Below are 20,698 nucleotides of genomic sequence, written 5' to 3'. Positions count from 1 at the left end.
TTTTTTTTGTCTACGAGTAATTAATGTGGAAAGGCAGAATATTCTGCAAATTCCAATGAGATGTGCAAGCCAGAGCTGTTAAATCCAAGTAGCTGAATTAGTATTCATGCAGGTTTTCCTGTAACAAGTCAGTTTTCCCTGTGGGACCAAGTAGTGGATTGGGTAGACGGACATTGTTCATCCTTGATTATGTGAGCTGAATGTTACTGTACTGCTGGAGCTTTTTTGAAAAAAAAAAAAACAATCCTTAGGCACCGAACGAATTTCTGTAAGCTGCTAAATGGAAATTGCTACAGTGTAATTCTAACCCTGTTTGTCAGAAAAAAATGTTATTGTTATAGTCTATTATATATGTTCTGTACTGGGTTTAATAATCATTTAATGCTGTTGTTGAAGTATACAGCTTTCTCTTGTGATTGTGCTGCAGTAGGAGTACTTCAGGGCATCATAGAAGTCTTTGTTTTGCTATTTTACCATTCTCAGTCTCCCAGCTAAATTATTATTGATCTAACGAATACTGTAAAGAGTGGTGTACAAATTAAGTGATGTGATTTAATATTAGGGGTTGTAGTCAAAAACAGCAAGGGAATGGCTGTAATTTAATGATACTTGAAAGCTCTACAGTTTGCTTTAAGATTCACAATTCATTATTTTTGGTCTGTATTTTTAGTATTAAAGATGTGCAGCTATGAGAGAGGATTCTCACTCTGATGTAGCCTAATTATGTTTTCTGTCTGCTGAACTGTTCAGGCAGTATGAAATTTGGTTTTTAAACCAAATGGTCTCATCTTGCATGTAATTATGTTAAGGACAGCAACTTCATTGGGCGAATTGGAATGGTCCACCAAATCTCCATTTCCATCTAGAAACTAAAACGTTTTAATCCAACCATGTTGGTGAACCTTTCAAAGAATTTCAAAGTATTTTTATCAAAGCATAAACTAATGGCTATTTTTAGAATTTTGTTTTTTGTGTTGGACGGTATGTTTTTTTTTTCTGAAGCTGATGTGTAAAGTTCCAAGTTTTAATTATATAGATAGGCATTGTTGTCCATTCACATTCATTTTTTAATTTTTCAGAAAATAGCAGACAATGAACAATTCCTTCATGAATTCTGTTAAATATATTGATCTTGGTCTTCCTATGTGGGATGTGTATTTTGAATAGTTAAGCCAATTGAGAATCATAGATCTCAGTTTATTCAACTTTTGTGTTTTACAAGTCTCATGTTGGTGCTTAATACCTGTTTGTCAATTAACTCTACATATGCAGTGGTATCAAAATCAAAGCCTCTCATTGGCATAACAAGTTAACAAGTAGCAGATTGAGAAGTTCAGTGGGTGAACGAAACGAATGATTGACAGTTTCTTTAACTGTAAATCTTTAATGCTGAAATAAAATCCTGTGATGGAGACCTTCAAACTAAAAACAGGAATAGGTAGTTTCTGAAATCTGAAACCTGAAATCTGTGGTGAGGCAGAGTGGAAGGCAGGGCACTAATCCATCACAAGCCACACATGCACATGGGAGACAGTTAAAGGTGTTCTCTAAACAATGAACCTAGACAAGCCTGCCTTTAGACTGTGGGAAGAAGTACCCAATAGAAGTTCATGTGGGCACTGGGAGAACATGCAAATCCACATAGAAGGCCAACTGGGGAAGAATAAATCCCAGGACCCAAGAACTGAGAGGTAGCAGCACTAATAGTCACATAACTGTGCCACCTTTACATTGTTTTCATTATTCTACTATTTCAGTTCTATTTGTGGCTCTGTTTACTTTTCAGTTCTTTCTATCCTTATTGTCATTTTACTAACTTATTTTTACCAACTATACAGTTGCATTTGCACTTATTAGAAATTTTCAATATTGTAAGTTGCCTGGATAAGGGCATCTGTTTAGAAGATGATAGATATATCTATATATTTATGCAACATTATTTTTTAGTATTGGTATTGTCTTTGAAATCCATTTTTTCCTTTTAATAGGTTATGGGAAGAAGGGTGGAAACAACGTTACTATAAAAACAAGTTCGATGTTGATGTGACTGATGAAAAATTTCGACGCAAAGTGGTCAAGTCTTATGTTGAGGGTCTTTGCTGGGTCCTTAGATATTACTACCAGGTATGTGTTTTTCTTATCTTCTGTGATAATCCTTCAATGAATCTAGCCTCTACACTTTCATTTCAATGCCACTTTTGACTTAAGACGTTGATCATTTATAGCCGAGTGATACTGCTCTGATATCAATCATGCCAAAAAGCTTAATATTAAACTTTGGACATTTTTATGAAGCTTTGACTAATTAATGGACATTTGTAAGGTTCCCATTTGTTGCTATTAGCAATTGGTAAGCTACTGGTAAATTAATCCATAATATCTATTAAATTATACATGGTATTTTAATTAAGATATGCTAGTGGTGGCAGTGATATTTTTTTACTTGTACATAATGATGGGATAGATGACTGAGATTTTAGAGGTTACGTTTTGTGAATCAGGTATATATAGAGAAAAGGTCATCAGGTGATTTCCAGTTCAGTGTCTTGTCTATTCCTTCTTAGTGTTATGAAACAGTGTTTGAAAATACTTCTGCAAACAGAGGATAATAAAATTAACAGATGAAAAGAAAAGCTAACCCATATCAATAGAACACATTTATGATAACATCCGAAGTCAACTAATTCTTGTCGTGAAGTTGGAAGAGGTAGTTTAGCCATATCTGCTCCTGTGACATTGAACAGGTTTTCCTCTGCTGTCTGTTATCCTTTAATAATTAATAAACCCTGCTGAGCCAGCGGTTATGCTGTCTTGTCCCTCCTTCCTCACTGGCTGACATGCTAGGGGAAATTGCCACAATATTATTTATTTTAATGTATTTAATGTATTCACACAACGGCTATGAACTTCTGTCTCACATATGATCCAGGATACATAAAAACTTGCAGAACTGAACTGATGCGTAAGCGGGGAGTGGCTGTATATACAGTGTATCAACTAGAGGTTTCAAATAAGATTGGCGTCAGATACTCAAAGTTTGCATTTCTTCGTTTTCTTATACTTGTCAGGCTAGCGTCAGAGCCTATGGATTTTCCTTTTAAATCAATGACATGATCTTATTTCAGCAAACATTATTTAGACTTTAAAAAAAATCTTTAGTCAGTCGTAAAGATTTACATCCAGTCAAGTTATTTTCTCCAGAATTGATTGAAGTGGTAGCTTTTTTTTTGTTACTGTGACTTCAAGTGGTCTTTGATAGTTGATTTGCTTTTGTGATTCCGCACAACATTGCATAAACCACAGAACGGTTTCCTGCTGCCTTTTTGAAGGATATCGGGGTACTCTTATTTTTGTTTTTGACAGTTACATTATTTATAGGCAAATATAAAAGGTCTATGACTGAAGGTTTAGTTCTGCCAGTTCACAGGTTCCATGTGTGTGGTTTCTGCAGCTAATAGTATGGATTTCTGTGGCTACTGTGATTCTGTAACAAGTGGGAGTTATATTTTCAATTTCTGCAAAGGCTCCTGGAGAACTGGCAGGTTATATTTGCTGCATTGTTTTCTTTTCTTAGTGGAGCATCAGTGAATGTCTGTTCAGTTAGCTGGACAGCAGACGAAAACAAAAAATGTACAATTATAATTTATTGGTTAAATCACTTTGAGTGTTTTGATTGAAAGTCTCATTTTAAAGGCAATCTGTATAGATTAAAATAAAACGCATTTTTATAGTTCAGAAATTGAGTTGGGTATGTACACAGATGCTTATATTCTGGGTTCAGCAGCATGGGTTCGCCACAACTGTAAATAAAAAATATTGAGAGATTTTGTTGTCTTCATTTATGCTAATAGCATACATTTGCATTGCAGACCTCACTTTATGCACCTCAAATAAGCTATTACCGACATCTTATTTACCTCAGATAAATTACCGACCTGTAAATAAAGAATACTGAGAGGACATGCTTAGTTTCAGTGCTTTTGTAGCCCCTTGTTTATTTAAGTTGAGAGCGCAACTTGGTAACCATTGGTAACCATCTGTCCGTTCACTTATCTGAAAGTTGTGCTGTACTATAGCGAATGGAAGGGAGAACTGGACACATTCAGCTATACCATACAGTGAACCAAATCTTGCTCATCTGCCCCTGACGTTAATTTGCACTCGAGTTGGAATGAAATGAATGGATGAAAGATTAGTGTAAATGATAGAATTGTGATACCTGAACATAACTAAACCTGGGCATCTTCTCTCCTGCCATGCTTTGAGATGAGGCTCTTAAAAATGCTTTTTGTTTGAAATTCATTAAGATAATATATAAATCGGTTACTGCGCCAATAGCTGTTTGCTATTACAGCATGGAACAGATAACTTGTCTTATGATGGAGATCTGCATTTAAGCTACATTTACCTCTCCAGCCAGAAGTATATAGACAACATGTTATTTTGAGAGCACACCAGTCCTTCAAACAAGATGGCATATATAATGCATGGCTTAGAAGCTTGTAAATTTCAGTTTGCCAGAGGATCAAAATGATTGGAGCTGTGAACGTTGTCACCTTGGTAACCGTGGTATAAAAAAAGTTTATGGTTATAAATTGCTTCCATCTACATTGCAGTAAACTGTTAAACCAGGTTATTGTGTCATCCTTACAAGTAGCGTATTGATCTGAGGATCTTATCCAGCTGTTTTCTGAAGAATGCTAGCAAACCTGCTTCAACAACATGACTGGCTTGGGCATTGTGCTCCAAACTCTTTTACAGCCCTGTGTGTGACGAAGTGCTTCCTAATTTTAGTCAGAAATGCGTTTTCTTATTTTTCGCTTTGTGTCTTTAAATCCCAAGTATTCTTGCTTGGAAAAAAAGATTCAGGATTTAAAATAGTTTTTAGTCTTCTCTGTTCAAGACAAAAAAAGATTACTGTCCAGGAGATATTCCTCTAAGGCAAATAATTAACCTTGTTGTCCGTCTTTGACATATTGGAGGGCAGCAGGGCCTTTTTTTTAATGAGGCAGCCAAAACTGTCCAGTGCTGCAAGGTAATGTTTTAGATACTCAGTTCTGTTGTGACTCTTAGTTTCAGATATTTTCAGCTCCACAGAAATGTTTCACTTGTCGTTAATATCTTTAAAATACTAGTGGTTACAGAGCTTTAATAAAATTATTAGAGAGCTTACTATTTTACAATTATAGATTGTTGAAAATTATTTAACTTGCATGAGTCGATTGTCTCAGTCTTTCTATTAAAATAGAAAAAGCAGAAATCCTTATAAAATTAACTTGATGAGGTCATGTAGTTATACGCTTAAAACACTTTCAGGGAATATTCTAAAAGTTATGATTCACTTATTTTGGTACACATAAATTTTAGTCTTTAGAAATGTTTGGCACTTAACCTTTTCATTTACTGTTCAAGTCTTGTATATTATATTGTGATTTGATTTAGAACATGTGAGGGCATACGAAGAATAGTCATCAAGACCTCAAAGATGAGTTGCCTCTGCCCTTAGATGTCCATCTTTTATTGATTAAAACTAGAATAGCAGTTTTTATTTTGTTGTCTATACGTGGTATTGGCACCTAATGTTTGGAAGACAATCTCGGGGGATCCACTTAGTAGAACTGGCATGAGGGTCATAAGTTTATATAGACGCGTCTCTTCTCAGATGCTGCACATCCAGAACATCTGCTGCTGTGCATCTCCTCTGAGAAGTTTCACACTATTCACACAAGATTAATTAAGGAAAAATGTTTAATGCCGTATTTTGCAGAACAAAAGTTCTGTTATTTTTTCTCTCTAAAGCGTGTCCTAGCCACATGTTTTAAATATAATCTGAAATAGCTTATTTATGCATTCCACATGGCAGTTTAGTTTGCGTATAAAAATAACTTCATCTAAATACTGGCTTTTTTATGCCAAGGGAATAGTAATGTTTGTGTACAAGTCATTGTGCAGTCCATCTGGACTACAAGAAGCCATATTGTGGTAATCTCCCTGTGAATCAAATCTGTTGATAATAGAGATGTTAACATTAAGATGAGATTAGCCAAGACATAGTGGGGATTGTAGGACTGATCGTTATTAACAAGCTTCGTGCTCTGAGAGCAAAGCATGCTAAATTCTCTCTACCAGGGGAATAAAGTTCATCTATTAGCATGAATGGGAATTTGTTAATGCAGAACTGGAGACTTCTGAGCAGAAGCTCTGGTCATGTGTATTTACTATTAGGACTTAAAATGATTGTTTTGCCTTACCAATGCCTTTCAATATAAAGTAAGTGTGTTGTTAAATTTCAGCAGTTGAATTGGAACCACAATATTATGCATGTATACATCTCAGAGTAAGACTCATTTAAATAATGCCAGCCATTTTTTTCATGCCAGGTCAATTGTAGAATCTTGTGCTGTCATCTCGGTAATATAATTTTTTTTTGTTTGTTTCCCCTAAAATTAACTTTATTTGAGCAATCTGGGTATCAGTATAATCAAAATTCTAATAGCTTTAGGTTAGATTTCTCTGTTGGGGAACCATTAATGTATTTCAGAAATTACTTTTAATAGTTCCCTTTAAAAAGCAGGGCTGTAGACCTTTTTAGGGTTTAAGATGACAGGATGCCCAAGACTAATAAATTAAGATATTGTCATCTCAAATGATGTTTATTGATGTATTTTTCCTCCCAAGGGCTGTGCGTCCTGGAAGTGGTATTTCCCCTTTCATTACGCCCCATTTGCATCAGACTTCAAAGACATTAAGGACATGTTCACTGAATTTGAAAGCGGTACTAAACCGGTAAGTTATGATCAAATGGGAATGGTCTTTGATCTTTTTCTAACGGTGGTTCAACCCGAGAATCTTTCTTACTCTGTTTTACAGTTTAAGCCACTGGAGCAGCTGATGGGAGTGTTTCCTGCAGCCAGTGGGAACTTCCTCCCCCAGTCATGGCAGAGACTCATGACCGAACCGGTATGCTGACCAAGTTTACAAACATGGCTTTGTTGTTGGTCCTCCAAACGAAAGACGTTAGGTGGTTTATTTCCTATCTACTGTTTATTTGCATCCTTGGATAAATTGTTGCCAAATGTTTATTTTAAGCACTCTCTGTCCTATGTTGAGAATTGAATGTTCCTCATTTTTAGCCTATTAAGACTTGAATTCAGTATTTGCGTCAATCTGAGTTGTGCCTCACGTTTTTGTAATTGTTTTCGACAGGACTCCTCCATCATTGACTTTTATCCAGATGACTTTGCAATCGATTTGAATGGAAAGAAATTTGCTTGGCAAGGTTAGTATCACTCTGTGGCTTTTCCTTTTTCTTGCAGACGGATTCTCTGATTGTATTCCTTGATTTACTGAATCTTCTTTTCATTAATTGTTTTACCAGTGTGTTTATTGATTTTACTTAACTGCTTTAAATGGTCTTTGCTTTCAGGTAAAAGAGCAATCATAAGTTAAAAAAGGTTGCATCATACTTGACTTGCCTTGCCCAGTACAGTATAATAAGAATTACAACCTCTTAAGCCCAGAATGAGTGCGAGAATTTTCTTTTCTGGAAATATTTAGAGATCCATCATGTTGCAATTCCGTCAGTGTGACAGAACTGTCAGGTTTCCATCTTGGTTGATGCAGGACCACAACAGCCGTCATTGCACAGCTGCAGTTAATTGTACTGAGACTGAAATAAAACAAATGCTTAGAGGTGTGATCAAAGACAATATTTTCTTTATACCTGGTAGCATTTTTTCATATCTTTGCAATTCTGAAGCCCAAACCTGAACAAGATCGTGGTATTCAGGAGAGAGAATAGATTTTGGATTTCTCCTTAACTTTGCAGAAGTGAGAGGCTTCTGCTCAGGTTGTGCTTAAATGGAAGTCTCACAACTTAGACAACATTCTACCTAAGATGTTGCTAGCAGTGTGGGATCAAGTTGGCCCTTTAATACTAAATTCGGCGAACTTTTCATTACACACTGGCTCTTTTTTATAGAAATGAAGATCATTTTTAGTTGTGCTGTTCCTTCTGAAAAAGGACCAAAACCCAATAAAATGTTTCTAGCTATTCTGCTGTTGCCATTCAGTGCAAAACATTGAGCTATTTACAAAGATAGTTTCTAAGAGGATATATAGCTCATTATACATCGTCACCAGGCAGATTTCACTAAGAGCTGATCTGCTTTCAATAGCACATGGTGCCGCTTCTATATTCTAGATATGGACGTCCATCAGCCAGCCTCTTGTATAAGGTTTCCAAACATGCCGCGGACGCATTCGTTTACCTGGAATGGAACAGTCAATGGACTGTTCTAGAACGCTTTAGTTTTGGCCATTCCTTTATGAATATGATCAGTACCTTATACAATGGTCCAGCCACTGGGATGTGGATCGGGGTTAATGATATTCATTCATTTCTCATTGGGCAGTGGCACTCAACTGGGCTGTTTATTATTACTATTGTTGTCCATTCTTTTGTTAGAATTCTTTGGTTAGTGTGCACAGGGTATTAGACAAAATATCCGCTTCACTACCTTTGACAAACAGGGGCACAAACATCATATTTTATGCTGTAAATTTTTAATCTTGTTTTCTTTCTTATATTTCACCTTCATTTGACCGTGCTTTAAACCAATATCATAACATTGGTAGTCTCTGGATGTAAGATACTGATTCAAAAATCGTGTACCATTGAATCCCGCTATGACAATTTCTATTTTGTGTTTCATTTGTGTTCAACAGTTTATACATATCTGGACATTAAAATCTCCTGTAACTGCCAACAGATTCATAAAGAGAATATGCTCAAGGTCGTGAATACATCTAATGCAGTTTTTGCTAAATTGTGTCCTTTACAGGCTACTCTGTGCATGATGGGCCTGTAGCATTTTTATGACATGATCTCTGCATTATTTATAAAAAATGTTTAGAGATGGTTTCTTTTATTTTCGTGCTCCAAAACCTTTGGTGGCCTGGCTATACCCAATTTTAAATACTGTTAGTGCGTTATTCATTTAAGGGTGTTTATGACATGGTTATATTCCAGAGCATCAGCTAATAACCTAAGTTTTAATAAAGATTAGATTTCAGATTGCATTGTCTGCTCTGAAGGGGAGGGACTCCCTTCATATGGGCGCAGTCATTTTACATTTGGAAGAAACTCAACTGCTTTTTTGGAAACTCCTTGAAATTTCATAGTCTTTTCACTACTTTATAAATTTCTCTTAATAACAGGCTCTCAACTCTAAACCTACCCATCCTGGTCCAAACTCGTTCATATTCTTGGTGACATCTTTGATTGATAGAGGCCTTTCATGCACAGGTCCCTAGGAGGGTTTATGTGCTCATGGGGGTTTTCCTGTTCATGCATCCCGGACTCCGCTCAGCCCTTCACACCCATGGGACACCATGGGACACTGTGCTACCCTCCAAGCCAGTGACTGATCTGACTGTTTAATCAGTCACCACAACTGGACGCTTTCCTCATGTGAACTCGGTCCCTTCCCAGTTACCATTACAAGGGATTCAAGCCAAGGCGAGCTGGTCACACTGATTGTGCAGTGCAGTGTGGGCCAAAGCTTCATCTTCCTCTAAAGACCAAAAACTGCATTAGATGTATTCACGACCTTTATCTCTCTGTCTCTTAAAGACCAAGTGTGCTAGCTAATCCATTTGATTATACCATACTGACAGTTCCCGGTGAAGGTTATAATTAATCTGCACTCTCAAAGATCATGTGTTCAAGGTGTACCTGGTACCCATCTATGTATAATAAAATAATTTTGGGGGTGCCTGTTTCCTTCCAACAATACATTTTACAAGGTTATTTGGAGACAGAGATGATCGTAAATCTACCTGGTTGCAGAAATGAATTTTATTGACACAGCTGTGTACTACTGTGTAATAATTTAGATTGTTTTTCTCATCTTTATACTTTACTCACTTTACACTGTTTTTTTAGAGATCCCCTCCCCCAATTATTTGTATCTCATTTCCAATATGAGTAAAAACTATAAAGCAGTCTCAGAGTTTTCCATGTCTTTTGTAATATTGTTTTCCAAGTCACATTTCTTTCTCTTTTATGTATAAAGGCGTTGCTCTGCTGCCATTTGTTGATGAGCGTCGACTGAGAGCTGCCCTGGAAGAGGTCTACCCTGACCTCACTCCTGGTGAAAGTAAGCATTATGATTCTTCATGATGTTGAGCCTGCTTTCATTAAGGTTTTCAGCATTAATGTGCTTGTTTAATGTTCAGCTAAATCTCAAAAGAACCATCTTTAATAGATGGCTGCCATTAATTGTTACACTGAAGAAGCATTTGCTTGGTGAATGTTTTAATGGTAAACTTAGTGGAAGTAATATCACTAAAGAGAGCTAATGTGGCCTTGAGCTCAGTTAGCATTCATAAGAGCTAAGACTTCATTGACCTTGGCGACACTCGTTTTATGCTGAAATATACACATTTTCCTGTTTGAGTGCCCCTTCAGTGTTGCTTTGGTCACCATGTATTGAACTTCTTTTTTGCAGTTCAGAGGAACAGTCTTGGTAGCGATCTGCTGTTTGTGGGAAAGTCCCATCCCCTTTCGGACTTCTTAAAGGAGTTATATCAAACAAATTCACAAGAGGTAAAAACCGAAATCTGTTTAAAATGATACAGTACTTTTTTTTTCTAATTATGAAGATGCTGAAATTGTTTAATTTTTTAGAGTGTGGAAATGTCTCCAGAACTGTGTCATGGGATCTCTGGAACTCTCACTTTGGACGAAGACCCAGTTCTTCCAGATAAGTAAGGACCATCTTATGACTTAATTTTTATAATCCCCCATTGCTAATTTTCTTAAAAGGGGTACACCAAAAGGATGGCCTAACAGTCTTGTTTCATCTTATTTCAGGCCTGTGCGATCCCCCATTCCAGTGTTGCGAGATGTTGTTGAAAACAGTGCAATAGGGTAAGGATTCATTGCTTGTTTTTTTTTTTAGATGAAACTGTTGCATTAAAACTTGTTCAGGGTTTCTGCACAATAGCAAGTTGTGGACCCCTCTGACCTTTCTGTGTTATCAGTGAGGGCTGGCCAGTATCTTAAACTTGTTTTCTGTGCTTTGGAATAAGACTGGAAAAATGGAGATACTCTGAAATGTACAGTCACTTTATGTATAAAGGTTCTTTGTTTCTCTTTTATGTTCCTTCTGTAGTTGACAGGGTGATTTGAGTTGGGCATTTGTATTTTTACAAGTTATATAGGGAAGGCAAAATGGGGGAATTTGGGATTTAAAAAAAACAGCGTCATGGATTAGATTTCAGTTTTCATTGCCATTAAAATGCTAGCATACCTGTCCCAAACTGTGTGCCTTGTTTATGAAGTTTTATTTGTAAGTGAATGAATACAGACAAATCTAGCTCTGATTAAAATTGATTGTTATGCATGCATTTTATTGTTTAGCCAATAAAATTGTGTGATAATCATGTAGATGTCTTGCTTTACATTTGTTAATTGTGTTTAATAATTTTTTAAGCGATTTACTTGTTTTCTGTGTGTGTGCGTAATATGCTTTGTGCTGTTGCTGTAATATATTAAAGCTTGGGAAACAATAGCAGCAACAAAGGCCAGACCTTAAGAGAACAGTAGTTATTACCTCTAAATAGCTCTGCATTCATTCACTTGTCATTGTTTTTCTGGATCATATCTTGCCAACAACCAGATAGTATCTGGTATTGACAGTGTAGGTCAGTGGCAAAAAACTGCCAGGTATGTTGTTAACTATCGAGCTACACCCAGGGATTATTTTTTTTCAGACAGTTTCAGAAAGATTCTTAAATTTGTAGTCCCCAGCCTTTTTAAACAAGATCTAGAATATAAGTAGCACTCGCCAATTAGTGTGACACCTGTGACTGTACTCTGTCTGTGAGTGCAGACCCTTTGCCAGTCCTTTACAGTCTATCAGATGACATCTCTAAGACAGGTCCTGTATTTGGATTTGACAAGCCATAGAGGTCTGTGGTATGCACAGGATGACAGAAGAGGATAAGTCCTAGGTTTCAGCTGTAAGTTCCTATCTCCATGTCAGGTCCCCCACTTTGCTTAATTACCTGCTGACAGTTTGCTGTCAGTTCATGTCCACCTAAAGGGCTTAAGAGACGCATAATTGGTCCGTCTAGCCCATCTTGTGTAAATTTTCTACTCCTGTTTGTTCAGAATTCACAGAATATTTTTGGACAGAAGCCTTTCTCTTTGACATTTTGTGAGATTTTCTGCAGATTTTGGAAGTGCTCTGTCGTTCTGTTGTTTTTAACTGTGAAGACCACAGACCTAGATCCATCATGTGTGAGACGTCTCTATCTACCCTGCAGTTTGCAGTTTAGTTCATTCAACTGTTCATTTGCTGTTCTGTCTGTAAGAATCCCCAGATTCTTACAGAATTCCTGTTCTGAGTGGAGGTTTAGAAAAGAGGAATGGCGTTTTCAAACTGATTTGTATCGCACTTCTTGTGGAATCATGAATCATGGTGTAAAATGTTCTTTTGCTTTCATTTGACTTGTGATGCCAGTGCAAATTTACATTTTTTGTCTTGAGGTTAAATTCTTTTGGCAAATGAGTCAAATACTCATCTTTAAAATTGCTACTCATTCATCATCTATGCTTTACATTAATTATTCTTATACTGAATTATTAATCTTTGAAAAATGTTTAAAAATCAAAACTCAAATTTTGACAATCGTGAGAAACCAGTAGTCAGTACAGTGGCTGCCTCATAGATGGAGAATTTGTTATTTTAAACATAAGTGTTTAATTGGCCTGTACACTGAAATGTAGCCTTTTTTTTAAACTATCTGGGAGTTTTGCACTTGAAACCCACAGTCACAGTTTTAACTCCAACTACCCATTCAGAAGCTTGTCTTTTTCTCATTAGGCTTCTATTTTTCTCAATGTTAAGATCAACTATCAACTATTCAAGCCACCAAGATTGACAGTTTAATTCTTAAACTACTCGGGAACCATCAGAATTTATTGTTGATGTCCTGTCAGTTTAATACTGATGCACTGATTTTTGCCTGTACTTTTCGATGTCTAGTCTTTTTGAGAGCAGATATATGGATTTGGCTAGCCTTTTGTCATTGTCCTTTAGTCAAAAGATATAACCAAAAACTTCACTTATAATGTGCAATATTGAGTGACTTCGTGAAATTTAAACTTTAATCTTTTTATTGCACCATTCTGATTAACTTTCATTTTTTTCTAGAGGATTAAAATATACCTCCATTTACATTTTTTATTTGTAAGTTTTTCCAGTTTTCTTCATAAATCTTGCCTTAAATTCCTATAAATAATTAATCTTGTCTTCACAGAATTAAATTCAAGGATCCACAATATAAAGAGGGTTTCGTGTTTAAGGCGACAGTCCTCCCGGGAGCGAAGTAAGGATTTTTAAAAAAAAATTTAGGTAAACCATATTACAAAGTAGTCAGAACTATCTGTGGGGCCAGCTGCATGGAGCACCCAGGTTAAACTCCTTGTCGGGAAGCAATTAAAAAGTTAGACAACATAGTTAAAAGCGTAGAATTTAAATAGAAAAAACGCAGTCATAAGACTTCATTTAGAGTATTATGCACAATTTTGGTAACCAGACACATTCCTGGGATTAGAGCAGTGTGGTTCCTAATCCTGTTCCTGGTGACCCACACACCTGCTGGTGTTCATTACATCCCACCTTAATTAGATAATTGAAGCCTTAATTGATCTAAGAAGTAGCTTCATTGGAATATTTGCGTTCTGTTTCTAGTCATAAGTTTAGGATTTTATTTCTCTTACAAAATACAACAATTAAAGTTCTCGCATGTTTCAGAGATGGGAACGAACAGTTCAAATTAATTTTATTATTATTAGGTCAGTGAAGGGTTTGATGGTGTAACTGAGGGCTCGTCTGGAACAAGAACCAACAGGTGTGTGAATCACCAGCACCATGATTGGGAACCACGTGTTTTAAGGAATGTCCTCAATCAGCAGGCAAAAGAATAGAAACTTTATAGTCTTGAACAGAGAAGACTACAAGGAGAAGTGATCTAAGTGTTTAAAATCCTCGAAGGCACTGACAAAGTCAACCCAGTGAATTTCTTCAGAATGAACAGTGTAATACAAGCCAGACGGCACCCAAGGAAACTACGTGGAAGTGTATTTAAAACCCAAGGACAGGAGGCACATCTTTACACAGAGGGTTATGGGAGTATGGAGCAAGTTACCCAGCCATGTTTTTGTAAATTGATACCCCTGTTTCTTTCAAGAAGCTGGTCAGTAAGATCCTTGGATCAATTAAGTACTAAGTACCTAACGGGTTAGATGGCCAGGATGGCTTCCTCTTGTCAAGAACATTTTTTAAGATCTTAAATTGTAAATTGCATATTACATGACTTCATCATCTGACTAATGTGAACAGTGACGATAGTTGTCGTGCAGTAAGATGACATCAGTGCTGTTAAAGTTTAAATGCCTTTTTTATTTTGTTTTGAAGTTATTTTATGGGTTTTGTTCTTAATTTATCTGATAGTTTTGTAAATTCACAAATAGCAGTTCCATGAAGCGTGATCCTTGACCAACTGTTTTTTTACACCTCCTTTAAGAATACCTGCTAAAGTCCTCAAACCTGGGGACTGGGAAAAGTCCAACCGCGGTCCTTGGAGACCTCAGCTTGGATTTAACCCGGACAGACGGCCAGCCCACTTGGATCAGTCTGCGTTCAGAGCATTAAGGTATGGATCTCACGGAACGGTTAAGTGAACAGCTGAATATACACTTTCTTCTGAACTTTCTCCAGACAGCAAGACTTTGCTGGATTTTTTTTAATGCTCTGATATTTGCCCTATATTTGTTTCTGAAAACAGAAATTCAAAATTCTTCATCTCCCAGCATCTCAAATCTAGGTCAAATATAATCCGGAAATGGTGTTAAATACTTTCAGTACTTTCGTTGTTAAAGTAGAAGTGTTTTCTGCCTTGGTTCCTTGCCTTATTGCGTCGTTGGAACTGTATTGCCCTGGTCTGTGATGATGGTAATTTCAAAGCGGATTTCCAGTCCCTGTGTTTTTGGTGCATGATTGTATGGGTGCCTGATGTCCATCTGTCCCTCCTGTTATGGACCCACTGGAGTCAGTGCTGCACTGGACACCTCAAGCCTGCGCAGCAGAGCACAAGGCCCCATGTCTTTCTCCATCTCTTTACACTTTAGAAGGAAATTTGCGCATCTACTCGCGTTAGATGGAGCATAATACTTTGTATTATATATAGGTAACTATTTTTTGTTACATCATCCCAACATCCTGTCCCAGTGGCCTGCTTGCCTCCCAGGAATGGATGCTTGCAAGGGGGCCAATGAGCCCAGCTGCTACTAGTTTCCCTGAGCTGCCAGTCGAAACGCTGTGGCTGAAGTGCTTGACCCACCGATGAGGTCAGGGACAGGGGTGACAGTAATAGTGTCCACCCACGTCTCTGATCCTGTCTGCTTTCAGGGACACATTTTAGGGAGTTAAAAAAATGAACAACATAAAAACATGTTGTTGAAGCGAAAAGGGTACACAGCCCTCCAGGAGTCCTTCATACAAGTACATTGTTTGTTTACTTCCTTGCCAAAAGAAAACAATTTTTCATAATTCTGCTCAGTCTTTCTCCCTCACACCTGAAGAAGGGTCCACATCAGATTTCTTTTCTTTCTTCTTTTCAGTATAGAATGTATTTGGTGCTTTGCTGCTCACACATAGACATAATTACCCTCCATATCCACCTTAAATTGCATCAGAAATAATTGGGGTTAAATTAAAGATGATTTATGTTTTGGCCTGTTTGATAACAGTGCATGTAGTGCTTTCTGTCAGAGGTGGCTAACCTGTAAACTCTTAACGGTATGAAGGTAAAAATTCAAGCAACAATTTTCACATGTATAATGTAGTAATAACTTAATAACAAATTAAAATAGAAAAATTTGTTCTAAATTAAATTGAGGACTGGCATCACAGGAATGGGAATGAAATCAGACTCCTCTTCCAACAGGGGGCAGGGGTGCCTCCTATATATTCATCTTCCGACTGGTATGTAGGATGAAGTGATGAATAAAGTTTTCAGATCTTTTCAATACTGATCTGCCCCTCTGCAAACCATCTATGGCTACTTTGTTTACAGTTTATCAGTATGCAAAAGTTAAAATGCAGTGTCTTCATTGTAGAAGCGTCATGGTTGTCCCTTCTTCTTTTGTGATCTTTTATATATCCATTTGGTGTGTTAATTGGGTCTCAAATATGCAAAAGCTCCCAAACTTCTCTCTCTATCCATGGATTCATAGGTCTTTTAGCTGTTCACGCAGAAGCTCCGTGAAGTTGGCTCCCCTACAGACAGCACAAATGATGAAACCCACCTCATTTATTAGTGCTGCGTTCATTTCTGAGATATAGTGCCTTTTTTTGGGGGGGGGGTGACGTCACTCAGCCCCCCTGCATTTGTTAGTGCTGCATTTGTGCCGTTGAAAGTAACCTCCCAGCTGCTTTCGTTCCTGAGATATAGTGCCTTGTTTTTAGGGTGATCGCGTGACCATACATGGTGACTTTGACCTCCAGTGACCCCGTCTGCCAAGTTCAAGCGCTCTGTTACCAGCGCGACAGTAATTGTGTTTCTCTGTTTGCCCGGGTGGGGGCAGGGGTTGATTTTGCTTTTAATACAGGTATCTCCTGTGCGTTTGTTTGATCAGGCAAGTTAAAAATTGTCACGGATATCATACCCTAATCAGAACAGTTGTAGATGTAGCCTTAAAAGACGAACATTGGAAAACAACTGCATGTTCCTAGAAAGAGGCTTTAACTAGCACGTCTCAATATTTTGTAGCTGTGTCCTTTTTTAAAAATCTGAAGAAGTAATCGGTTTCTATGTAAATGTAAATCGAGGGCCGTTTAAAGATTCAACCCGTCTTTCGTGCCACCTATTTAAAAATAGTTAGGGTTAGCAATTTCCTGTATCACAAGACCATTGTTTATATATTTCTTATGCAAAAAAATCATAAATGTGAAACAGGGGCACTATGCACTAAGTTGACCCAGGTAGTTCATAACGCAACCGCAGAACAACATTGGAAGCTCTACCGTCTCACACATGCAGACCTCAGAAGTTAACCAACACAGGTTCTTTTAATTACTTGATGTGATGAAAACAACGGGTTTGCATTTTGAGCAGTCCGGTGGAGTGGATTGCATTTCAATATAGCGCCTCCCTTTTCGGAGAATGACACGAATACAGAAAGATCATGACCACCAGATCTTTCAGTTGTGATCTACGATAAGTTGATCCCAGCATTTAGAGTTGAACTGATTTCTGATATATTTTCTGCATCTCCAGCGAAGACCTCTTTGAAAGCTTCATTTGTCGAGATCATTATAATGATTGTTACACATGCTAGTGAAACTTGAAAAATATTGTTACAGTTGTGAATATAGATTACAGTTGCAATTCATAAGGAAAATGCCCTCTACCCTGTTGGTATAAGGAGGTCGCCCAATGAAACTTTTTTGGCTGCAAATTTAAAGTGCGTTTTAACACGTCAAATCTCCCATAAGAAATAAAAAATACATGAGAATGAAGAATAGGAAGAGATTAATGACTCCATGGATAAAAATATTAGTGATGAGAGAGTGGACGAAACTGATTCCCAAGCTCAGCTTGAGCCCAGTACTCCAAACATACAAGTGAAGGTCATCAGTGTCAAGACTGTGGGTATCATGCTTGTTATCTGGGGCTATAATTTTAGTGAGGATGAGGAGGAAGGAGGATTTTGTGCGCTCTATGAGTGAACAAACAAAACACTTTTAGTGGTCGACGATGCCAAGGTTGCAGCAAGCAGAGAAAATGAAAAGGCAATCTGACAAATAATTCCTGCCAGATCAGAGAGGTGCGACATTCTGAGTTCCTGTTCCCGAGGTTGATAGAGGCAAAGGAGATGCTCGCGATGTTTTCACCTGTCATCGTGGATGTGAAAAGCGATGGGTTTTATCAGCTGGGTACAAGACAAGGGATTTTAAAACAACTGTATGCAAGATCACAGTTCACAGAATGTCAGAAAGGATTCATTGGATTAGAATATGTCCCAGTGGATGAAGAAATATCACTCGGATCAGCATCTCCTCCGCCATCTACCGGGACTGGACAAGGATTTGTTAAGTGCATGTGCAAAAGAAAAGGCCAATCCATTAAATGTTTTTGGGTGAAAAAGAAGGCACTTTGCAGTTTCAAATGCCATTCTAGTTCTGCTGACTGCACTAAGTAAACTTGTTTCAAGTTATTACATACTTTTGTAATCATTTTAATATTTTTATCAACTTCATTAAAGAATTATTTCATAATATCTTGACAACTGACAGCATTGTGTACATATTTTTCATTCATACTTTGTCAGCAAATATGAAAATGACACATTTTGCTTACTAACACTTTGCCTATGTCACTTATTTTATACAACGCCTTTTCAAAGTAGCAAATACGATACGGAAATAGAAACATTTCATACATTGCCAAAAACATTTGCTAAAAGATTTGAGTATATAAATACCTAGGAATTGTATGCATTCCCTGGATTTTACACTTTGCCTGTATACATGTACATGTGTGCCAAGCAGTGCTTTCTTGTAAAAGCTGTAACAGGTTGTGATGTATTTTTCTTTTTCTCTCAGCCACAACATGTCACGGGATCGAAAGCCTGGTTTCTACAGCAATGCGCCACCACCTGGGACTTACAACCACCCGGCACAGAATGCACAGTCATCAATGCGATTCCCAGTACCACGTAAGTCTTCTGAACAGTCCATTTCTTCTCTTGTTTTCCCACCCATCTGTCGAGTATGTGAACAGTAACGTGACAGTAGTAATAAAAGAGCAGGATGTGGTAGAAGGAAGGTGGAAGTCTTGTGAATTTTTATAATAAAGGTGTATGATGTCGGTTTCCATGGTTATTCTGTACATTTAAATACGTAAATTGGTCACTAGTGTATGATTTCAAAACATGTTCACATAGATTCCTGCACTCAGTTTTTGAGATACCAGCAGACATTGTCATAAGTTTATTTATATTTAAATATATTAATGTGGTTACAGGCACACGCATTTAGGTTTCTTCCCTTAAAATGCAAAGTGAATTTAGTCTTTACCTGAGCTCAGCACTTAACTGGACAGAGGTTTTCAGTGCAGGGAACCAAGTCTGATAATGAGGGTCTACAATTCTGGAAGGGCAACACGGTCAATCAAAGGCCACCTTCTTTCTGAATCTCGGCTATGGGTGTTTCCAACAGTAATTCTCTGATTTGACTTTGATGTGCCAATTTGCAGTTGATGAATAATTGTCTGGTTGCTGATAACTTGTGGGAGTCAAGTGCATTCTGGTAGCACTCAATGCAAATGGGATATTTGGTTTCTGCAAATCAGAGTGGTATCTTATGTATGTCTGCCTTTCATTTCTGTGGGTAAACTTGCCAATTAGCTGTGTTTGAAAAGCGATTTTTGATTAGTGCAATCAGTAAACACTGAGGCTTCGCCTTGATTGTCCTACTGATTAGATGAGTTGTCACTTGAGAAGTTGTTGGAGATTTTAATTTATGGCCTTATAGTCCTGAAAAGTACAGTAATTACCTTATCCATTTTCTGTAGTTCAGTACTCAGATTAAAATTCATTGGCATTGTAAATTCTGACAACCTAATTTCGCCTACTAAAGTGCCGTAGTAGTGTCTCCCCTTTGTAAAGCAAATGTCAGATTCCTTGTTTAGGCACTGAGAGAAAGAATGTGAATTAGCCATCTATTTATGATCCGGACATATGGTAATGGTCTCAAGTAGCAAATCGTTGGTTTAAACCTTGCTGGCATTATACATTAAAACAATGGCATGTTCTCAATTTAAAAGATAAAATGCAAAAAGACACCTTGTAAAACTACTTAAAACTAAAAATATTGTGACATTTGTGGGATATTATGAACATGCTGTTAAATGTCAGTCATTGCTTAAACATGGAGCACATTTGATAGAAAGGCAAGTAACATTCTTTAATAGATTTTTTTCCATTTATAATAGGTTGTCATTATAGCTTATAAAATGGGCTTTTGTTACAAAGTACAGGTTCTTATCTGAATGATCACTTCAGACCAATTTGTGCAACAAAGCTGTATCTCTTTTATTCCCTCTAATTTGTGAGTGTTTGTGCATTTGCAATTAACACTAAACTGGATTTTAAAAAAGCTATAGGAATAGGACAAAAGGTGTGGATAAGATTGCAGCTTTTACATCACCTGTAAATAGCACAAAATACATACAGATTTCCTGGATCAATGTTTCAAAATGTGTAAGGTATTTCTGTACGATTACTGTCATGAATGTGGCGATGCTTTACTAATTGCTAGCTGGAGTTCTCTTCATCAAGTAAAAGGTCATATTATATGGTCACCTAAATTTAAATGTGCATATGTTCTAGAGCTTCGGTTTTCTCACTTCTTGCTGTTTTGCAAGATCTGTGCCAAACAGAAGTCACATACAAAAAGGAACTTGTCATCAAGATATTTCCTGCTTTTCATCATGTTTTCTGTCAGTGTTTTTGTAGTATCAAAAATAATGATTGATCAATAACCTTTGAACAATCTGAATTAGATTGCATCTCTGCGTATTCTACATAAATTGATTTCTCAGCTGATCCTTCCAAGAGTAA

General features: G+C 37.2%; 1 protein-coding gene across 2 annotated transcripts in view; it reads left to right on the top strand.

The window, feature by feature from the left end:
* The window catches only part of xrn2 (5'-3' exoribonuclease 2), a 50,536-nt gene that overhangs the window by 19,199 nt on the left and 10,639 nt on the right, over positions 1 to 20,698 (top strand). For both annotated transcript variants that reach the window (XM_088931819.1, XM_088931809.1), the window contains 11 exons: positions 1,989 to 2,124; positions 6,679 to 6,786; positions 6,871 to 6,960; positions 7,207 to 7,279; positions 10,077 to 10,160; positions 10,512 to 10,609; positions 10,691 to 10,770; positions 10,877 to 10,933; positions 13,330 to 13,398; positions 14,599 to 14,727; positions 18,681 to 18,793. In XM_088931819.1, coding sequence (XP_088787945.1) covers positions 1,989 to 2,124; positions 6,679 to 6,786; positions 6,871 to 6,960; positions 7,207 to 7,279; positions 10,077 to 10,160; positions 10,512 to 10,609; positions 10,691 to 10,770; positions 10,877 to 10,933; positions 13,330 to 13,398; positions 14,599 to 14,727; positions 18,681 to 18,793 — 1,037 coding nt within the window. The remainder of the gene's footprint in view (positions 1 to 1,988; positions 2,125 to 6,678; positions 6,787 to 6,870; positions 6,961 to 7,206; positions 7,280 to 10,076; positions 10,161 to 10,511; positions 10,610 to 10,690; positions 10,771 to 10,876; positions 10,934 to 13,329; positions 13,399 to 14,598; positions 14,728 to 18,680; positions 18,794 to 20,698) is intronic.

This window comes from Atractosteus spatula, chromosome 2 (genome assembly GCF_055471065.1).
Source record: "Atractosteus spatula isolate fAtrSpa1 chromosome 2, fAtrSpa1.hap1, whole genome shotgun sequence".
Classification (NCBI taxonomy): domain Eukaryota; kingdom Metazoa; phylum Chordata; class Actinopteri; order Semionotiformes; family Lepisosteidae; genus Atractosteus; species Atractosteus spatula.
Note: the sequence above shows the minus strand (reverse complement) of the source record. Positions and strands in the feature narration are given on the sequence as shown.